Below are 19,404 nucleotides of genomic sequence, written 5' to 3' on the forward strand. Positions count from 1 at the left end.
CATAGGAACTGGAGGCCATTCCCAGCTTTTTGCATGTCAGAGGAAAAGTGACTCATCCAGGAGATGAGTAGTTTGAATATCCAAGCCCAGAACAAAGCATTGCGGCTCATGTCACTCAACCTTCCACCTCAACATCTCTATCAGTGCAAGAAAGACATGGACCTATTGGAACAGGACCAGGGGAGGCCACAAAAAGGATCAGAGAGATGGAGCACATCCGCTGTGCAGACAGGCTGGGACAGTTGGGATTGTTCAGCCTTGGAGAAGAGATGGCTCTAGGGAGACCTTATTGTGACCTTTCAATCCTTAAATGGGTCCTACAGGAAAGATGGGAACAGACCTTTTAGCAGGGCCTATAGTGGGTAACGGTTTTAAACTGAAAGAGAGTAGACACAGAGTAGATATAATGAGGAATTTGTTTTTATGGTGAGGGTGGTGAAACACTGGCACAGGTTGCCCAGAGAGGTGGTAGATGCCACATGCCTGGAAATATGGGGCTCTGAGCAACCTGATCGACTGGAAGGTACCCCTGTCCATGTCAGTAGGATTGAATGATGTGACTTTTAAATGTCCCTGCCAACCTAAACCATTCTGTGATTCTGCCATCACACTAAAGGTGCTGCAATGATTGTTGAAGAGGGTGGTTTTTTGGCTGAGTTATTTTGTTTTTCCTTCAGTCAAAAAATGACTTTTATATGTCAGAACAACTCCCTAGATGAAGGGCATGAGGGGCAGGTGGTATTCCCAATCATCTCACATCAATGTGTCCTCTCCATGGGACTCTCCCAGAAGGCCACACTGTCTTTTACCTTTTTTTTGGTGGTAGTCACATCTGTTTGTTTTTTGGTTGGTTCTTTTTTTTTTTTTTCATAGCCTTAGTGTAAGAAAGTAGTAGCTGGGTTTGATCCTGTAGCATTTTCCATCACCATCTCCATGCCTTAGAGCTGCGCTATTTTTCCTATCAAAGTCTTGTGACACCGTTGATATACTGGAGGCTTTCTGTGGCCCTGGTAAAACACTGTGGATGGGGACGTGGGAAGGGGGATGAAGGAGTCTTCCTCTGGCAGTGCTGCATTGATTTCATCCTGCTGCTGCTACCTTAGGCCTCACAGGTTTTTTTAATTTTAATATATTTTTTTTTTAACCAGCAAGGAAAAATAACTCTGGCTCCAATATTTTTACTGGAAGCCCAGGAGCTTATGATATAGCAACAAACTGTCCCTTTTGAGAGCTCATCAAGACTGCAGTGTGATGGATGGACTCCCAGCCAGCTGTGTACTGGTAATGTTCCAGAAGACAGCATTACCTGGTTTTTGATTGAGTGCTTAGTCTTTCCCACCAGCTCAGGATCTCAAAGCACTTTGTGAGCAGTGAGGAATTAAAAGTTACCCTCTACCAATGGAGAAAATAAGACACACGGAGGTGAAATGACTTGTTTGTCCCCAAGCCCAGAAGACCCGGATTTTAGTGCTTTTAATTTTTTTCAGATGGACATCCTGGAGTTTGGAGATTGCCCTGTATCTTTTATTTGTCCTTTTAGTCCTCTTGTTTTCTTCGACTACTGGGGTTTAACTGACTTTTAACATGGCTATGTCTGTCTTTTTCTCTGTTTTTTAGGTTTGAAGTGTAATCTCACATCCATCACTATCTAGAAAATGTCTTATGGATCCATTGATGGGAGTGGATTTGGGAGCAGGAACCCATTTGGAGGCCCTTCGAGACAAGGCTATCAACCTCTAGGTAAAGTATCGATCCCTTGCTGTAATTTATTCTCCCTGACTCCCTAAGGAGTGAAGTTTTCACTGCTCAGGTTCAGTGTGGCTGGTGTGTAAATACCAAACTCTCACCAGGGGTCATTTCTGACACTGATTTTCAGAGGTGGAAACCAAACTTTTTGAGTTTGATTTATGTGACGAGGCCCAACGTGTTACCGTGCTCAGGGTTTGAGGCTGCAACTAATGAGGATTTTGGGGGAATTTTGGGGGATTGAAAGGAGAAATATGGAATATTCTCTAGACCTGCTCGTGTCTGTCTTCATCTCCCCATCACCGTTGCAATAAGTTGGTCTAAATGGTTGATCTGGGGCTGGTTGGGGATGCAATGATGGTGGAAGAAGATGGGGAGATGTACAAAATGCAGTGGGCTGTGCTCCCCCAGACAGTAACTCAAGTGCTGTGGAGAGGAGGCTTCTTGAACCTGGAAAACGTGCTTGGATGTGGCAACAACAACAGGGGCAAAAACTTCCTGTGGAAATGCTGAAACCATAAACAGTGGCTTGCAAATGGCTGTGGATTCTTTCCTTGTGGCAAGTTTTTAAGCAGAGACCAGATGTACTCTCCTTACCTGTCCCCCCCTTGCCCTAGAGGACTCAAGAAATGGTAAAGAAGAAAGGAAAAAGCACCCAGCTACCAACCTGTGTATCTGAAAGGGTCCCCAAAGCAAACCTGCTCCTCATAAAAGCAAATTCACTGTGTAACTGCCATAATGTGGAGCACAGCTAATAGTTAGAACCTCCTGATTTTGTGTGTTGAAGGTGTTGACTCTCCTGTTCCTGACACTGGCAGGTTGTAGGAGGCATCCTTTGCCAGAACTTGGGTAGTGCTGAGGTTGTCCCTGTTGGCATGAGGCTGGAGGTGGAAGGTGGGTCCCATCCTGCCCAATTCTGAGCAGCATGGGGAGGTAAAAAACCCACCTCTGTAGCTGCCCAGATGTTTACCAGACCCCAGTCCAGATGGACAATTGCTGTAGGGCTGATTTGGGTTAATCTAGTCTGGCTTTCAGCAAGTCTTGTTAACTAGGACACATCCTTCATTTAATTTTGGTCCTGGGCCTGGCTTGCACTGGGGGATGAGGCTGCAGGGCCTACAATGTGGACACAACTGGGAGTTGAGACCTTTGCAGAAGCATCAGGAAAGGGGATCTTTTAACATGGCCAAGGGCTCTGTTATCATTTTGCCCCAGGAAAAGAACATCACCCCTCTCTTCACTGGCCTTTGGTTTCAGCTGTGCCGTTCATTGCTGCAGCCTGACTTGGTTTTCATGTTTTGAGGGTTGCAAATGTTCTTTGGGAAACATTTCTTTGTTTTGCAAATAGCTGTTCTCCCTGGATGGAAATACATAGAAAAGCATAGAAGTTTCTTCTGGTTTTCTATTTTCTTATGAGTTTGAGTGTAATTATGATTTTCCTCTTTGAACAGGGAGAAGGTATTGAAGTGAGTGAGAGCTGCCTGTTCAGTTGTAAATAGTGATTTCTAGGCTATTCTACAAGGCAAAATTAGAGGCATAAAAACAAGGAAGAATGGGATACTTGGGCACAATCAAAGAACCGTGAGAAAAGAGAATTGAAATGTGGACTAGACAAATGATGAATCTCGGTGCATTGTAGCTTAGGTTAGAAAAACATGAATATTTATTGTGCTGTGTGAAAAGACCACTGGGTTTTAATGCAAATGCACAGAATAACTCAAGACACTTGCAATCTCTAAATATTTGAAGAGATACCTCATTGTGCCCAGCTTGCCCATCCCTTGGCAGTTACTGATGTGACACTGAAGTCACCCTCAGTGGTTGCAAAAAGCAGCTGGTGTAGAAATATCAGCTTTTTTGGAACAGCCATGGCTGTTGCCTGCCCAGCTGGAGCCTTTTAACACGTTGGCTTATGGCTTGGAGTTGAGTGCTGGCTTTTCCCCCCATGCATACACACATCATCTCAGGTGGCATTCCAATGGACACAGCTCCAAGGTCTTCCAGGGTTGATATTCCCAGCAAGCAAAAATTGGTTGACCCCTTGGCTGGGTGTCCCTGTGGAAAAGATTGCAAGGGGATGGACCTGTTTGCATTGGTCAAGGCAACTTGGAGGTGTTTCCTTTCTGTGGGTCTCAATCAGAGGTGGGTTTGTTCGGCCTTGAGAAAAGGTTTAGGGGAGACCTTGTCACCATGTCCCAGTATTTAAAGGGTGGCTACCAATAAGATGGAGACTCCCTTTTTGCAAGAAGTCACATGGAAAATATGAGGGGTAATGGGTAAAGTTACTCCTGGGGAGATTCAGATGTCAGATACTCAGACAAGAGGAAAATTTTTTGCCATGAGAACAAACAGCCTTTAGAATAATCTCCTCAGGGAAGTGGTGGATTCCTGGATGTTGGACAGTTTGAAAATCCAGCTGGATGGGGTGCAGGATTTTTTCTAGGTCATGCTTTTGCCAAGGAAGTTTGGATAAGATGATCCTGGATGTCCCTTTCCAACCTGGCATCCTGTGATTCTATTCAGTGTTTATCTGAACCTCTGTAGCTCCTCGTGTTCCTTCACTGCGGGAGACCAACACGTCGAATGCCTTTTGCTGTAACATCCCCAAATATTGTCATTAATTAAGTGTCAGGAGAGGGTAATGCAACACTAATCATCTGCCTCCTGCTTTGGGAAGATGGATGACTGGTTTGCTAAGAAAAAAACTTCCCTCTTATTAGATCATGGAATGGCTGGAACAAAAGAGCGCGGCCTCCCCGCCGGCATCCAAGTGTCTGCTCACAGCAGGGGCAGAGCTTGATGGGCATGTTCTGCATGTGCTCTGGGCCTCTACTTTTCTTTATGGCTGATAAATAAATAAAAACAAGTACCAACGTCCCTGCAGGTACTTACTGTCCAGTGGTCTTGTCCAGTGGTATATTCAGGTATCCAACAGACAACCCTGAAATCTTGAAGAAAAAAAGACAATGGGGGTGGCACTGATTAATCTTTAATATCATGAAAGGGCAAAGAAAAGGGGGCTTAGATTTTGTGTGGTTTTGTTTAATAAAGGGTGATACCACTCTGTCCTTATACCTGTCTGTCCATCTTGGGACTGTTTCCTCCATGCTCGATCTGGATGTGCTCCCCAGGCTGGGAAAGATTAATTACTTGGAGGAGTTCCCCTTGGCCCTGGACTGACTTGATGATGGACTTACAACCCCTCATCAGTTCAACCTCATGTGGAGGTTAAACTTGCTGACCAACCTAATTAGAGAGATCAACCTAATTAGAGAGCTCCACAGCTCCATTTGCAGCAGTTTGTGGAGGAATACCAAGGCAGATCTTTAGGGAATCTGGTTTGCCTGGGACTCCTTGGTGTCAGACAGCTCTAGTTCAAACTCTGGTTTTCAGGGTGGATATCCAGGATTTCTTGTGGGAAAAGTATACTTTATTATTATTATTATTATTATTATTATTATTATTATTGTAATATTTACTACTAGTAGTATTATTGGAATTGGGAGGAGAGAAAGTTTAACTCAGCAGAACTCAAATCTTCTGTAGCCTTAACCAAGGAGCACTCTAAGGTGGATCACAAGAGGGATCACCAGGATTACTTGGAGTATATCAATTTTTGGGGATGACAGTGTCATTCAGCCACTGAAAAAAGTGTGGAGTGGCAAGTGGAAGCAGAAGCAGCTGTGAATTACAACCTCCTCCAGAAACATCCAGATTTCATCTCCTCATTCTGCTTCCCAAAATCCATGGAAAAACAAATATTCCCCCATTTCCATGTAGGAGCTTCTCTGGATTTCAGCTGTGCAGTGGTGTTGCATGGAGATGTTGGAAAGCAGGGGGTATAGTTGTTCTTGTTTTTCTTTTTTTTTATTTTTTTTTTAATTGAGTAATTAAAAAAAGAAACAAACAAACTTCAAAATATATAAGTAATATGCCATGTCTAAGATGAACAGCCACAAAACACCATAGAGCAGTAGGAATTCTATCTTCCCAAAACCATCTTTTTTGTGGGGAAAATTAGCAAAACCTGCCTTACACAAGGAGGCACATAGGTCAGGGAGTTTAAATAGCTTGAATTAAAATGCCACAAGCCAGGAAATTTTTAACACTGATTTTATTAACCTTCCTGTAACCGGGGTTTTAAATGCCACATTTGAAAAGGTGAGGTTAATCTCATATTCCAGCAGTGCCTTGTTTCCAGGTGTGCTCAAGGGACTGGTGGGTCACTGCTTAATTTTGCTGTGACTTCATTTAGACCATTTTTCCCACAGTTTCTCCTGGACTTATTGTGTGGGACTCTGGCCAGAGTGGTACTCAAGATATATCCCACATGAGTTTTTCTTTTTGTTGGATAAGGTTGGTTATCTTGACACAGGATAAAATTAGATTGGCCAGTGAAAGTTGTTCTTGGCAGTGTTTCTGGGTATATATCACCTAATTATCATCTCAATACTTAGCAATCGTGGAATGAATTTTTCTAACATTTTTTTTCCTGGAATTGGGTCTATAATTTTCTTTGCTCTCCCCTTTCTACCACTGTTTTCTCTGTGGAGCACCAACCAGCTCTTGGGAAGGTCTCATGTCAGTGATGGAAATGCTCTCTCTGTCCCATCATAGAATCATAGAAACATTTAGGTGGGAAAAGACCTCTAAAATCATAAAACCAACCATTAATCCAACACTACCAAGTCCACCACTAAACCACATTGCTAAGCAACACATCTACATGTTTTTTAAATCCCTCCAGGGATGGTGACTCAGCCATTTCCCTGGACAACCTTTTCCAATGCTTGACAAGCCTTTGAGTGAAGATTTTTTCCCAAGCATCCAATCTAAACCTCCTCCTTAGCAGATGAACCATCCTTCTGTCCTCTCGAACCCTATTTTGCCCTTTTCCTGGCAGTTTTGGAAAGTGATTTGTCCTTTAAATACCCATCATGATATTGCCCTAGGTTGGCAAAGTCACAGAGCTCGTGTGGCACACGGGAGGGAGATGTTCACATCAGCTGGAACCTCTTTGGTGGGATGGGCATGGCTGGAGCTCTGTTCTGTAGACAAAACTCACTCAAAAGCTCATGTACAAATCAGCACTGTGGCCTGACTACCACGTGGTCTCACTGCAGCTCTGGGTCTGCTGTCAAACTGTGGGAAGGAATCCACTGCCAAATTCACATCTTGATGTTGCTGAAGCACAGAACAAACTGAACTACACAAGGAGTCCCCCTGAGGTTAATTAACATTAAGCAGGTGGTTCATCCTTTTGCTGTATTGGGACCCGAATACTGCTTTAATTTTGCTTTATCTTCCCAAATTAATTCCAATACTTGGAATGCTTTGTTGAAGGGGCCTTGAAACCCTTGGTTGTTGCAGCTTATGGCATTGTCCAAACGGTCTGGAAGGAGATCTAGGTCTGGTTGGGGTGGTTGTTCCTCACTGGAGCAGTGAGGAACAAAATCATGCACTTAAATGTCCTTAGGATGGAGTGTTAGAAAGGTTGAAAGCGGTGAAAGAAAGCAAGAACAAAATTGTTGGATCTTTTGGGGAGATTCAAAGCTACTGTGCAATATTAGAGGTGTTTTATCAAAGTCTTAAACTGGTGGACTGGACCATGTCTTGATCATATTCAGCATTATAATCAAAGTGTGTTTTAGGATGGAGTCCTGTCAGGTGTAGAGTCATGGAATCATTAAGGTTGGAAAAGACCAAGATCATCAAGTCCAACCTTCAAGGAAGGAAGGACTGAAGATGTGACCTTCTGTAGCACCTTTTCTCTGCCATCATAGGTGGGTTCACAAATATTTCTCCATGGTTGCCACCTGGACTGCAAAGAAAGTGGTGTTACCTCTATTATATAGAGCAAACCCATCCCATGGCTTGTCAAATATTGTGTAAAAAGTTTCTGAGAGTCCTAACGATTGAGTTTTGCTTCTTGGGTCCTGTCCTATTTTCTTCATTTTATGGGGACACAGTAGTTGAGGAGTTGGGCGTTGTATTTAATAAGTCATTAGTGCCGGGTAAAGTTTAGATGCAAACAATACTAAAAAAATCATAATAAGATGATCTATCTCACTAGACAACCCTAAACCCCCATTTTATGTTGCATCTAGAGATGAATTATTCCATGTTGTTTCTTTGCTATTGTGCAAGACTTCTAAATGTTAAAGATTTATTTTCTTAGTCCATTTTCACTAGATTTAGAGGGTCTTCTCTGTTTTACATCCAGTTCTTAGAGATCTTAGCAATGATTTAATGAATTAATAAGCCTAAACATAGGGAAACATATTAAAGAATAATGAACAACATGTTTTATGGCAAAAGGAATTGCCAGGAGAATTAACTTTCATACACAAATTGTCTTTGAAACTGTTGGTTTTGAAAACCTCTGCCCTATCCCTTCTGGCATTTCTAGCATCATATAAAATGTTTTGCTATAATCTCAGTATTTCGGGAAATTTAAGTGGTTATGCATTTATTTATAGAACTAGCAAAACCAGAACACACCATTGGAATAAATAAGTGTTTTAATGAAATATCTGAGGGTGAGCTGACAATCTTATAGAATTTAAAAAAAATAAGCCAAATCAAAAATCTCTTGGATAAAGATGAACTTTCTTTCTCTACCAATTTTATTTGCTGCTCTTGGTCATCCAAAGCCATTTTAATGTAAAAATGTAAAAATCATGCTGGTGGTCCCAATCTTTCACATAAAATCAGAAATCAAAGACCTTGTCCTCTCCTTAGGCATCACTCAGCTGAAAATGCATTTAAACATCTTCTCAGAAGAGTTTGCTTCATTTTCCATGTGATTATGGTGAAATTAGGAATAGTTTAAGATCCTCTCTCCTCAACCTGCTTGTCATTAAGGGTAGAGGTACCTTGGAAGGGACAGCAGAGCAGAATGGATGCTGCTGATGGAAGGTGTCCCTGCCCATGGCAGGGACGTTGGAACCAGATGAGCTTTAAGGTCCCTTCCAACTCAAACCATCCTGGGATTCTGTGAATGTGCTGGTGGCTCCTTTATTTTCTCAATGGGTACCAGGCTGTGAACCTCAGTCCTGGAACTGTCCTGCTGGGATGGCTTTCCAGGTGGGTATTATTTTCTTAAAGACTGTCCTGTGCTTTAGTTTCAGCTCCTGAAATTAATACAGCTCAAAGGCTTTTCGCTTCTGGTTGTTCCCTCAAAAGCTTTTCCTTGTCTCAGATGCAGAACAAAGAAAATTTTTATTAAAAGAATAAAACTCAGCTCTTGCCCCATGTAAAGTTTGTACCAATTTTTGTTTAAGGTGTTTAGACCTGGACAAGACATCAATGATTTTATACTGAAGGAGGGCAGGTTTAGATTAAATATTAGGAAGAAATTCTTCCCTGTGAGGGTGGTGAGGCCCTGGCACAGGTTGTCCAGAGAAGCTGTGGCTGCCTCATCCTTGGAAGTGTCCAAGGCCAGGTTGGATGGGGCTTGGAGCAACCTGGGCTAGTGGAAGGTGTCCCTGCCCATGGCAGGGAGGTGGAACTGGATGATCTTTAATGTCCCTTCCAACCCAAACCACTCTGTGTTTCTATGGTTCTATGATTGATGCTCCCAAGATTCTTTAATACTGTAGATTGAATCCAGGTTTCTTTTGGCAACTTTCTCAGTTGCTCGGGAGCATTTCTCCAGTTGGAGAGCAGAGAGGTCTTTGCTTTAGAGTCCTTGTCCAACAAGCCATAAGTGAGCACTTGGCTGTATCATGAAATTCCTGCAAGTCCTACAAGTCCTTTTTAACATTTTCTACACCCCTGGGCTTCCACCCTGTGCTTTGCATCCTGGCAGTATCCAGTGCTTGGAGCAGGATCCTTTCTTCTTAATCTGTGCCTAAATAATAAGTCTACCTGAGGCAAGACACCGTTGAAACTGAGCTTGTATGAACATCTGTCCATGCTCACTGAGTGGAGATCCCTGGGAAACAGGATGAAGTTGGAGCATCTCTCTGCAGCTCTTTGCTTTTCCATCATAGCTGACTCCAGATGCACTTCCCAGTGCTCACCTGTGTCTTGCTGGGCTCTGCAGAAGTGCCACCCGGGTGGTCACACTCTGAAATCAGTGGTAGGTCAGGTCAGAGCTTATTCCAGGTTTGCTCCCGATGTGCCATGCCCAGGGCTGGGGTGGTGCCTGCATCCCAGTCTGGTTAATCCAGCTCTCTCCTCAGGGAGGAAGCAGATTCAGGCTCCAGTCAGGCAGAATGCTCTGGGCAGCATTTTGCTTGAGATTCTGCAATTCCTTTGCTGCAACATGAAGGGGAGAACTCCCAAAGTTCACTGGAAAAGGTGGTGTCTGGGAGCAGGCTGTCAGTTCTAACACAGCTTTATCCACTCCATCTTGTACTCCCTTCCTGGGAAGGTGATGGCAGATTTTATTGCCCCTGTGGCTACTAAAAGGTATCTTTCTTTCCTTTTTCTTTTTTTTTTTTATTTTCTTCTTTTTGTCCCTTTATTTATTTTTTGTTTGTTTGTTTGCAGGTTTTTTGTTTCATTTTGTTTTCCTAGGGTTTTTTGTTTGATTGGTTTGGTTTGGTTTTTTGGGTGGTGGTTTTGTTTGGTTTGGTTTCTTTGTTTTGTTGTTGTTGGGTTTTTTTGGTTGTTTTTTTTTTTGGTTGGTTGAGGGTTTTTTTGGTTTTTTTTTTTTTTCCTGTTGGCTTTTTTTTTTTTTGTTTTGTTTTGGTTTTTTTTTGTTTTTTTTTTTTTGATGTGCACAACAGGAAACTAAATGAGGTTAAAATTAGGTTCAACTTGGTCTGTCCTAGTTTGGATTCCAAGGATATCCATGTACAGTGAGTGAGCAGGTGCATACTCTGTTCCTCTACTACTGCCATAGTAACCCCAATAAATTTGGGAGTGGACGTTCCTGGGTACTGGAAGAGCTCAGACAGTATCTGGTGTGAATCTGCTTTGTCCCAGCCTTCCCCAGGTGGGACTCAGGCATTGACAGGGTTCAGATTCTTAGCACAGGTGAGGCTGTAAAACAAACTTTATATGAACTTTATATGTATTGCTTCAGGGATTTTGTTTTTGTTTTGGTGCAGAATTTCTGCTTGGGGTTTTGGCTGCGAAAGGGAACAAATCTAAAGAACCTAAAACCTGGGATAAAGTTTAGGAAGGGAAGACTTAACCTCTGCTGCCTCTGCTGTTGTGATATGGAAAGTGGATGCTGCAGGGCCCACTGTGTATTTGAGATGTTAGTATATGAAATATTAATATTATTATTAATAACTAAAACAATAATAATATATAAACTAGAAAAACCTCTGTACATGAATGCAGCTTCTAGCCTACCGAATCATTCACCTTTTGGAGAGCACGTGAACATCCAGGCCCTGCTCCATCATTTCTGCTCCCACCTAAAGATCTCTGAGCCTCCAAGGAGTGGGGCTTTTTCCTCTTGTTTGCTTGCACAGTCCTGGAGAAACCCAGACAACTGCTTGGGAATATCTGGCTGAATCACCTCCTCCTTTTAAAAGGAAGGGTTACAAAAACATCCCTGTCTTATCAACACTGTTTCCAGCAAAAATCCAAGCCATAGCACCATACCAGCTGCTATGAAGAAAATTAACTCTATCCCAACCCAAACCAATTTTGTTTTAAGCCTGGGCAATACCTAATAGCTGATCTGTCATAAAACTTATGTTGGGAGCAGTTCCTATTTGAAATTTATATTGTTATTTCTTTCCTGAAAACACATCAAAATACTGAGGCTGGGAGCTGTAGACCACTGATTTTCAGTACTGGGGGAGGAATACTTTTTTTTTGACAGAGGCAGAAAATCCTTTTAAATTTTAAGACTCTGGACTTGAAAGTTTTAAAGTTCCAAGTCTTGGTCACTTCTGTCATTACTCTGAAGAGTGACCATGTGCAAATCTCTTAAATTCCCTTTTGTCTTGTTTTCTTCTTCTCTAAGGCTTAGTATTCAATTAATTAAAATCTAAAGGATGTGTAACCTGTCTTTCTTAATCGATTAGAATAAAAGAATTTAGCATCCTTTGTGTAAGAGTACATCTTCCTTTTTCCCTTTGAAAATGCAAGTGGAGTTTTATAGTATTAACTTCTGCCAGGAAAATGAGAATGGGGGTTTGTATAGATACAGAAAAAATGTAGTTTTGGATTTCTGTTCTGCAGCCCAACTCTATTTATTTGCAGAACATACACAAAAATCACTTCTGTACATAATGGAGGGGTAGACACAGCTGACCCAAATGTGTGTGACACAAACAGCATTTGAGTTGAGTGGGGAAAAAAAAAAAAAAAGAGGAATAAAGCTTTTATCCATGCTGTCAGTCCAGGAATATTATTGCTAAATATCTCTTCTTCCAGGCTGATCTTGGCTTGGAGACTGACACTGGCAGCCAGGAGTGGGCAGGGATTAAAGATCAACAGTGGGGAAGGACTCGACAGATGTAAGCAGGTAGATTGGGGATTAGGGTGAATTAGTGGGGATGGAAAGCATTTAGGAGCAAGGAGGGATTTTAAATTGGATGTTGGGATGTGTGTGTTGCAGATCTTCCCTGAATTTCTCTGTTACACTTGGATATTAATGTCTGGGATTCATGAGAACTTTTAGTGGCTTGAAGGGAGTGAGAGTCCTACACAGGGTTGCAGTGGGGTTGGAGAAATTGGTTACAGAGTTTTTGGGGTGTGCAGGGGGTTGTATAATTGCTTCTAAAAGCAATTTCCCATTGTTTCCTGATGCCAGACTGAAGAAGACAGGAGGAATAAATCAAAGGCCTTCTGATTTGTACATCAAGGAACAAATGCAATGAGTTTAGCCAGGAAAATATCTCCTGCTCACAGACTGAACCCTTTACCTGCTGTGTTTCCTTGGGGATTATATCCTGAGGTTTGGAACTGCCATGATTACCCTGGAAAAGGCTTTTTCCTTCCCACTGCTGAACCTCAGGGTTTTCCTTAGCCAGACTCCCTTACTGTTAAATCTTGATTATTCCCTTAAAGCAGGGACTAGGCTCTTCAGACCTGGACAAGACACCAGTGGCTTTAAACTAACAAAGGGTAGGTTTGGATTAGACATTGGGAAAAAATCCTTTACTATGAGGGTGGTGAGGCACTGGAACAGATTATCCAGAGAAACTGTGGATGCTTCATCCTTGGAAGTCTTAAAAACCAGGTTGGATGAGGCTCTGAGCAACCTGGAAGTGGAAGGTGTCCCTGCCCATGGCAGGGGTTTGGAACTGGATGACCTTTGAGGTCACTTCCAACCCAGCCCAAATCATTCTATGATTCTGAGACGGTGCAAACTTGCTTTTAAGTTTTAAAGAAAGTACTTGAATAAATCAAAACTTGACAGCGGACACTTATGGAGATTTTCTCTTCCCTTTGAAGAACCAGTGAGCAACTGTCTTCTATGGATGCACCTCTCATTTCTGCCTAAGGTGGTTTTTTAGCCTGGAGAAACACTTGGAGAGAGTGTAATTTCTTCTGTCCTGTAGCTGGAGGAGTTTGGTACAGGTTGTCCTCACGGTCATTTTGACTTGCCTGCAACTTCTTCTCTTATCTAAGATGGAAGTGAAGCAGCTGGAGAGTGAAGTAGGGCAGGTTTCACCCCTCAGGGTTCTGCCTCTGCATACATGGATGTCAGGGCTGGAGAAACCAGTCCTGAAGGCTTGAAGACAGTTTGGAAGAACCATGGATCATGCTGTTAGTAATGACAAGATATGCTTCAAGTTATGAAGAGCAGGGTCTGTCTCCTACAGCCTTTAGTTGTGTCATCCCAAACAGTAACTGCATTTTATTCCCAGGTTTTCATGCCTTTCTTGGCCTAAATTATTCATTTTTTTTAGAGAAGGTCAGGGTCAGGAAAGGCACTTCTTGCTTTTCAAGACAATTTGCCATTGTCATCCATGTCCCAGTCCATAGAGTCGTGAGGAATGGACAGGATGACTTTTGTCTGGTGATCACTGGGGAATGTCCTGAGTTCTCCCAAGTCTCAGAGCAGCTTCATCCTCTGATCCAGACCCTGCTTTCGTCCAAGATCTTTAGATGAACAAAGTAGAAATACATCTTTGAGATATCTCTCTGCTTCTTACCTTTCTCTGCCTGCTGAGGGCTGCTGTGGGATAATAATAGTTGGTTTTTTTTTTCTTTCTATGAACACATCCTAAGTACATTAAAAATGCTTTAATTCCTCCTTAACTCAATATTTTTTAATGGAAATCAAGCCTGCAGCACTCTGAAGTGGGAGGAGGCAGGTGATTCTTGGGAGATACTGTACCAGGATTAAAATATTCACAGTGGGCTTTTTTACAGCTTATATCCTGTTTTCAGAAACTGCTTTTAAGGTCACACCTCACAGATCTCCAGGTACTCAATGATGCCAGTGGGGGTGTGGGAATGGATAATCCAAGGCCCCTTCCTGCTCTGGAGGGTTTTTAAGGATCTCTTGACTTTTCAACCAAATGCTTTTTTTTATAACAGGTCAAACCTGAGAGCTCCTAAATCCCTTGGTGCCCAAGAATGTGCTAAAATGGGATATTTGACATGAATATTTCTGGGTGTTTGGCCATTCCTGGCTTTGAAAGCTTTGGGAGTGGGTTTTCAGGGAGACAAGGGTTTTCCCATAGCTGAGGATACACAGACTTGTGCAAACACATTCGGGGACTTTCTTTGGTTAGGTGGGAAATTTTATTTTTTTTTTTTTCCCCCTAAATGCTTTACTCAGGTCCTTGATGGAGGGCAAGAGGAAACTGAAGAGCTGGTCACAACCATGCTGCCTAAAATACAATATCCTCTATCCCTTCTCCTCTACTAACAGAGATACAGGAATGGAAACAGGGATACAGCTGGCAAAGTAGAGGGACAAAGTTATTTAAAGAAGATTTTTTTTCGAAGTCATAAATCCATCTGAAAAATTTTAAAGTCATAAATCTTTTTTTTGGGGTTGGGAAGAGCCCATGCCTTGAACTTGGGTGAACCAGATCTGTGGTGTACGAAGTGGTGTGGAGACAAGACCACTTGGAATGCTGTTCCCCCCCTTAAAAAAAAAAAAGAGGTTTTAAAGGGGAAAAACAGTCCTGGGTGCCTGAAAATTTCAGACCTCCCACACTTTTCCGTGTGCATGGAGGCAACAAAAGTGATGGGCTGAATAAAATAAGATTTCTGCACCACTTTCTCCCACCTCCAACTTCTTTTCTATTATTATTTTCACTTCTGTAAGATGGTATGAAGCAAAGATTTAGAAAGAGGTATTGCTGTAAAATACAGTCTGCAAAGAAGTTGGGTTTATGACAGAATGCAGCAAAACCCTCTTTATTGCAATATGTAGTAGTCAGTATTTCAGATTTATTTCAGGTATTGCAAGAGTTAAGCAGTTTGGGAAAGAATTGTCTGCTGCTTTTCCTGAAGTGCTTTACCATCCAGACTGTAGCCAGATGGCTGGGACTTTGAACAATACATAAATAATTCCAAGCCAGGATCTAATAACGATAAAATCACTAAAAATATACAGAATGTGCATACCTGGGGGTATGGATGTGTGGTGGCTGTACATGTGTGGATTTGAAATGCAATTTGGAAGTATCAGTCATATTGTCATTTCTTACCATCCCTTTACAGTCTTATTGCTAAAACAAAGTGGGTTTTTTTCATATTTTTTATAATTTTGGATTTGTTAGCACAATTTCAATATTTCCAGTGATTTTTTTTTAATTTCTCCAAGGGGTTTTCACATTTATTGCTCATTAGTGAAGAAGAAACCAGGCCCTGTCAACATCCTGACAGGGAGAAAAAGTGCATGTTTATGTACAAGAGGAGTAAGAAAATAGCCACTGAGGAAAACAAAAGTTTTTTTTTTAGGAGACTAAACTTCCTGGAGATCAGAGAGTTTGGATCACTTTGGATTTGGGATATGCCTGACACCCCCTGCTCCCACAAGATGAGGGATGTTAATTGAGTTGTTATGTCAGTGCTTCTTTTTCCTTCCATACCCCCAGATTTGACTTAGTAGGAATCCAACTTTACTTCATTTTATTTTATTTTAGTTTATTTTTATTTAAATTTTATTTTTATTATTTTTAATTTTTATTTTAATTTAATTTAATTTAATTTTATGTTATTTTCATTTTCTTTTTGTTTTGTTTTATTTTATTATTTTTACTTTATTTTATTTTATTTTTTATTTTATTTTTGTTTGATTTTATTTTTATTTTATTTTTTATTTTATTCTATTTTTATATTTATTTTATTTTAGTTCATTTTAATTTAATTTAATTTTATTTTATTATTTTTACTTTTTTATTTTATTTTATTCTATTTTATTTTATATCATGTTATTTTATTTTAATGTCCAAACCATGAGAGCCATTTTCTGCAGGAGAATAATATGGAAAATGATATGAAAGACTTTATCAATCTGTCTCCATATGTGTCTTGCTTCCTTGACATGGGAGGGAGAAGAATATCATCACCACTTCTTTGGGAGGTTTCCCTTCCACGATGATCAGGAGACCAAATGAAGAGTTAGGAGACTTTGTAAGCTGTTCCATTTCTTCTACTGTTCTCTTTGAAGTCATTTGTTTGCCTGGGATGATTTTTGGGTGCTGATTTGCCTCTAAGCAGTGGTTGTGTCAGATGTCCAAAATTAAGCAGGAAAAGAAGTGGAAACCTCTACAGTAAGTCAGAAAACAAAGATGACTCTGGTCCTAAAGGGTTATAACACAGAGGTCCTGATAAATACCTAAAGGAGCAGAGATGTCAGATTCCAGCATGAGAAGCAGCAGAATTCCTGGGAGGAGGCTCTTCCAGGCCTTTTAATGACCCCCAGTGGCCGAGATCAGTTTTCTCTGCAGCTTTGCAGAAACACATGCCCAGGGATGGAAAGCCAAGCCCCAGGAAATAATGTGGATATCAGCTCCAGCCTGGGACACAACCAGAGCTTCCTTGGGACAGTGCTGGTTACTGGGCTTTCTCAGCTCCTTGAGCTCAGCTTCCTCTGTCTGTGCCTGGATTTAGAAGACCAAAAAATAAATCAGAATGTTGGTTGTGCCTCCTGGGAGGAGCATCACCAGGTTTGAAGATGCAATCTTTGGAAAATAAACAAACTCAGGTTAGTGTGCTCTAATGCAGGAGCTGTTCTGCACCTTTTTTTACATTATTAATTTTCTTTTTTTTACCTTATTATTTTCCTTTTTTTACCTGATTATTTTTCTTTTTTTGCCTCATTATTTTCCTTTCTAAAATATACATGATAACTGGTCTTCAGACTTCAGAGGAAATCTGAAGCTAATGCTGCATTTGGATGTTCTGGTGGGCAAAATGCTTTGTGTTTTTTCAGAGAAGATGTCCCTAACCCTATGTTAAAAATTAGAATATGTAAAATGCCTGTTGATACCTGCATTGATATCAAACTTGTGATTGCTCTACTTAAAGATAACTGATAAAAGTTGCTGCTTCAGAGGCTGAGAAACACATTTGAGCTGGAGCAAGGAGACTTGAGAAGCAAATCAAGTGCTTGAGGATGTTTGTAGAAACTTGTTTTTCCTTCATGACTTCCATGCACGAGGGTCATTAAAACACAAGGCTCTATAATCACATACTCTAATATTAAACCATGTGAAGAGCTTATTTTTTATGATTTAGGATATAACTGTTAGGGATTTGTTTTGGGTGGTTGGTCCAAAGTTGGTCATGGAAGAGTCAAAGTACCCATCAGTGCATGAAACTCGCTGTGGGAAGGCATCACCATGGCCAAAAGTTCATCTGAGCTCAAAGAGGGACAAACTATTCCTATGGCCTCAAAGAATATACACAACTGTAATGAGGAATCTATAAAGGTAAGGAGATTAGACCCTTCTCCTTCAAGGTATCAAAAAAAATTCCTAAAAAATGAAGGCCTTGAAGGACCATTCCCACACAGGTGACCTCTCCAACTTGTAGCTTCTCCATAGGTCCTAGAGGCAAGTATTTCAACATGAATTTCTATCTGATCCATTGGCTCAGATTTTCTATCATATCTGTGCTTGCCTTGGGAAAAGTTTTGTTTGGGGAAAAGTCTTCTAAATTTTCCATTCGAAAATGTCAAGAAGGTTAAAGAGGATAAAGAATCAACTGTAGCTGTTCCATCTCTCAAAGTGTTCAAGGCCAGGTTGGATGGGGCTTGGAGCAGCCTTGGATAGTGGAAGGTGTCCCTGCCCATGGCAGGGGGGTTGGAATGACATGATCTTTAAAATCACTTCCAGCCCAAACCGTTCTGTGTTTCTGTGATAAAACTGTCAAGAAATGGGACTGTCATCCACAAGGCAGAAGAAGTGAAGAGCTGCAGTTTGCCCTGTCTGCAAATTTTAATTTCTTTGCCGTAATTAGGGACAGACCAAGGTAAAGTTGCAGCTCCACTTGGTTAAAAGTACCTCTCCTGGACAAGCTGTTCAAACATTGCCCAGTGTTAGTGCAACCACCTGCAAGATCAGAGGAGAAATATTTTGTGCACAGTGAGTTTCCCCTTCCTGAGGCTGGAGCAGGAATAAATCACTTATTTTGCTAATAGGAAAACATTAATGTGGGACAGAGCAGAGTCCTCATTTAGACGTGATGTCCTGACATTCCCAGTGATTACATTTTATGCAGGATCAAATACTGACCAAGCTTTCGTGGTAATTCTTCAAGGTCAAGTTCCTGTGTCCAGAAAGGACTCGGCTGAGTGGGAAATTCTGCTTGATTGAAATCTGCAAAGCATAACCCGTGTCCTTGCATCTGCAGTGACATAATTTTGCTCTGGGATTTTGGAGCAGGAACACGTAAGGAGATTGTAATACTGCAGGCATGTTTGATGTCCTGTCCTAAATCCCACACTATTAACTTAATTAATGTTGTAGGCTCTTAACACCTTTCCCTGCTCAGGAGCTGCCTTGCATGAGGCTGGAAAATGATGCTGCTTCACCTTTCTTGGCCTTGTAGAGGTAGAAATTTGTGCTGTTTGGTCTGGATTAATTATTTCCCTCCCAGGGTCCTGATCAGTCTTTGATGGAGAGCTCCATGTGGGCTTTTAGCTCTGGGGTTAAGCAGCTTCATGCCAGGGGCAGCTGCACCTTACCAGCATGTGTAGAGCTACATTTGTAGATTCACAAACCAAATTCCACTTTCTAACTGTTACAAGGGTATTTTAAAGGGTAAATGAGGGCTTTTTTCCCCACTGTAAAGGTGGATAAAATAATTATGCACTCTTTTTAGCTTGAGTAGTTCTGTCCTCTGACACAACCAGCCTGGATACGTGCAAGTGTTTGTTTCTTTAGAGAGGTGCTGGTGCAGAAAAAGGTGCAAAATTGCTGCAGTTGATTTGCTGTTTGTGTGGACAAAGGGGAGGCTGAGATGGTTAAGTTGCCATCTGATGTGGAGATGAAATTCTCTTTGAGCCGTGTAGTGATGTATCACTGAAGATGAGCTATTTTGAATAGGTGATTCCTTAGGTATCTTGAAAGTGTTTAGTTTAGGTTTGCAGCTTGTCTGAAAATATTTGGGGCCTGGAAGAAGTCTCTCCATAAGATCTTTATCTTTCCTCTATAAGGAGAGAAGAGGACAGGGTGGGGAATGAAGAAACTTGATTTTCCTAGGTGTTCAGGACAGGACTGAAGAGTTGGATATCCCAAGGTCTTGCCTCAGACCTGACACTAATTCCTTCACCAT

The 19,404-nt window shown here is 41.4% G+C and overlaps 1 protein-coding gene across 1 annotated transcript in view; it reads left to right on the top strand.

Annotated features, from left to right (window-relative positions):
• The window catches only part of TSNARE1 (t-SNARE domain containing 1), a gene marked incomplete at its 3' end in the record, with an annotated part of 298,862 nt that overhangs the window by 103,883 nt on the left and 175,575 nt on the right, over window positions 1–19,404 (top strand). The window contains exon 4 of the mRNA XM_051774128.1: window positions 1,618–1,740. Coding sequence (XP_051630088.1) covers window positions 1,656–1,740 — 85 coding nt within the window. The remainder of the gene's footprint in view (window positions 1–1,617; window positions 1,741–19,404) is intronic.

This window comes from Manacus candei, unplaced genomic scaffold, assembly GCF_025592945.1.
Source record: "Manacus candei isolate 608988 ecotype Guabito, Panama unplaced genomic scaffold, ASM2559294v1 h1tg000188l, whole genome shotgun sequence".
Classification (NCBI taxonomy): Eukaryota; Metazoa; Chordata; class Aves; order Passeriformes; family Pipridae; genus Manacus; species Manacus candei.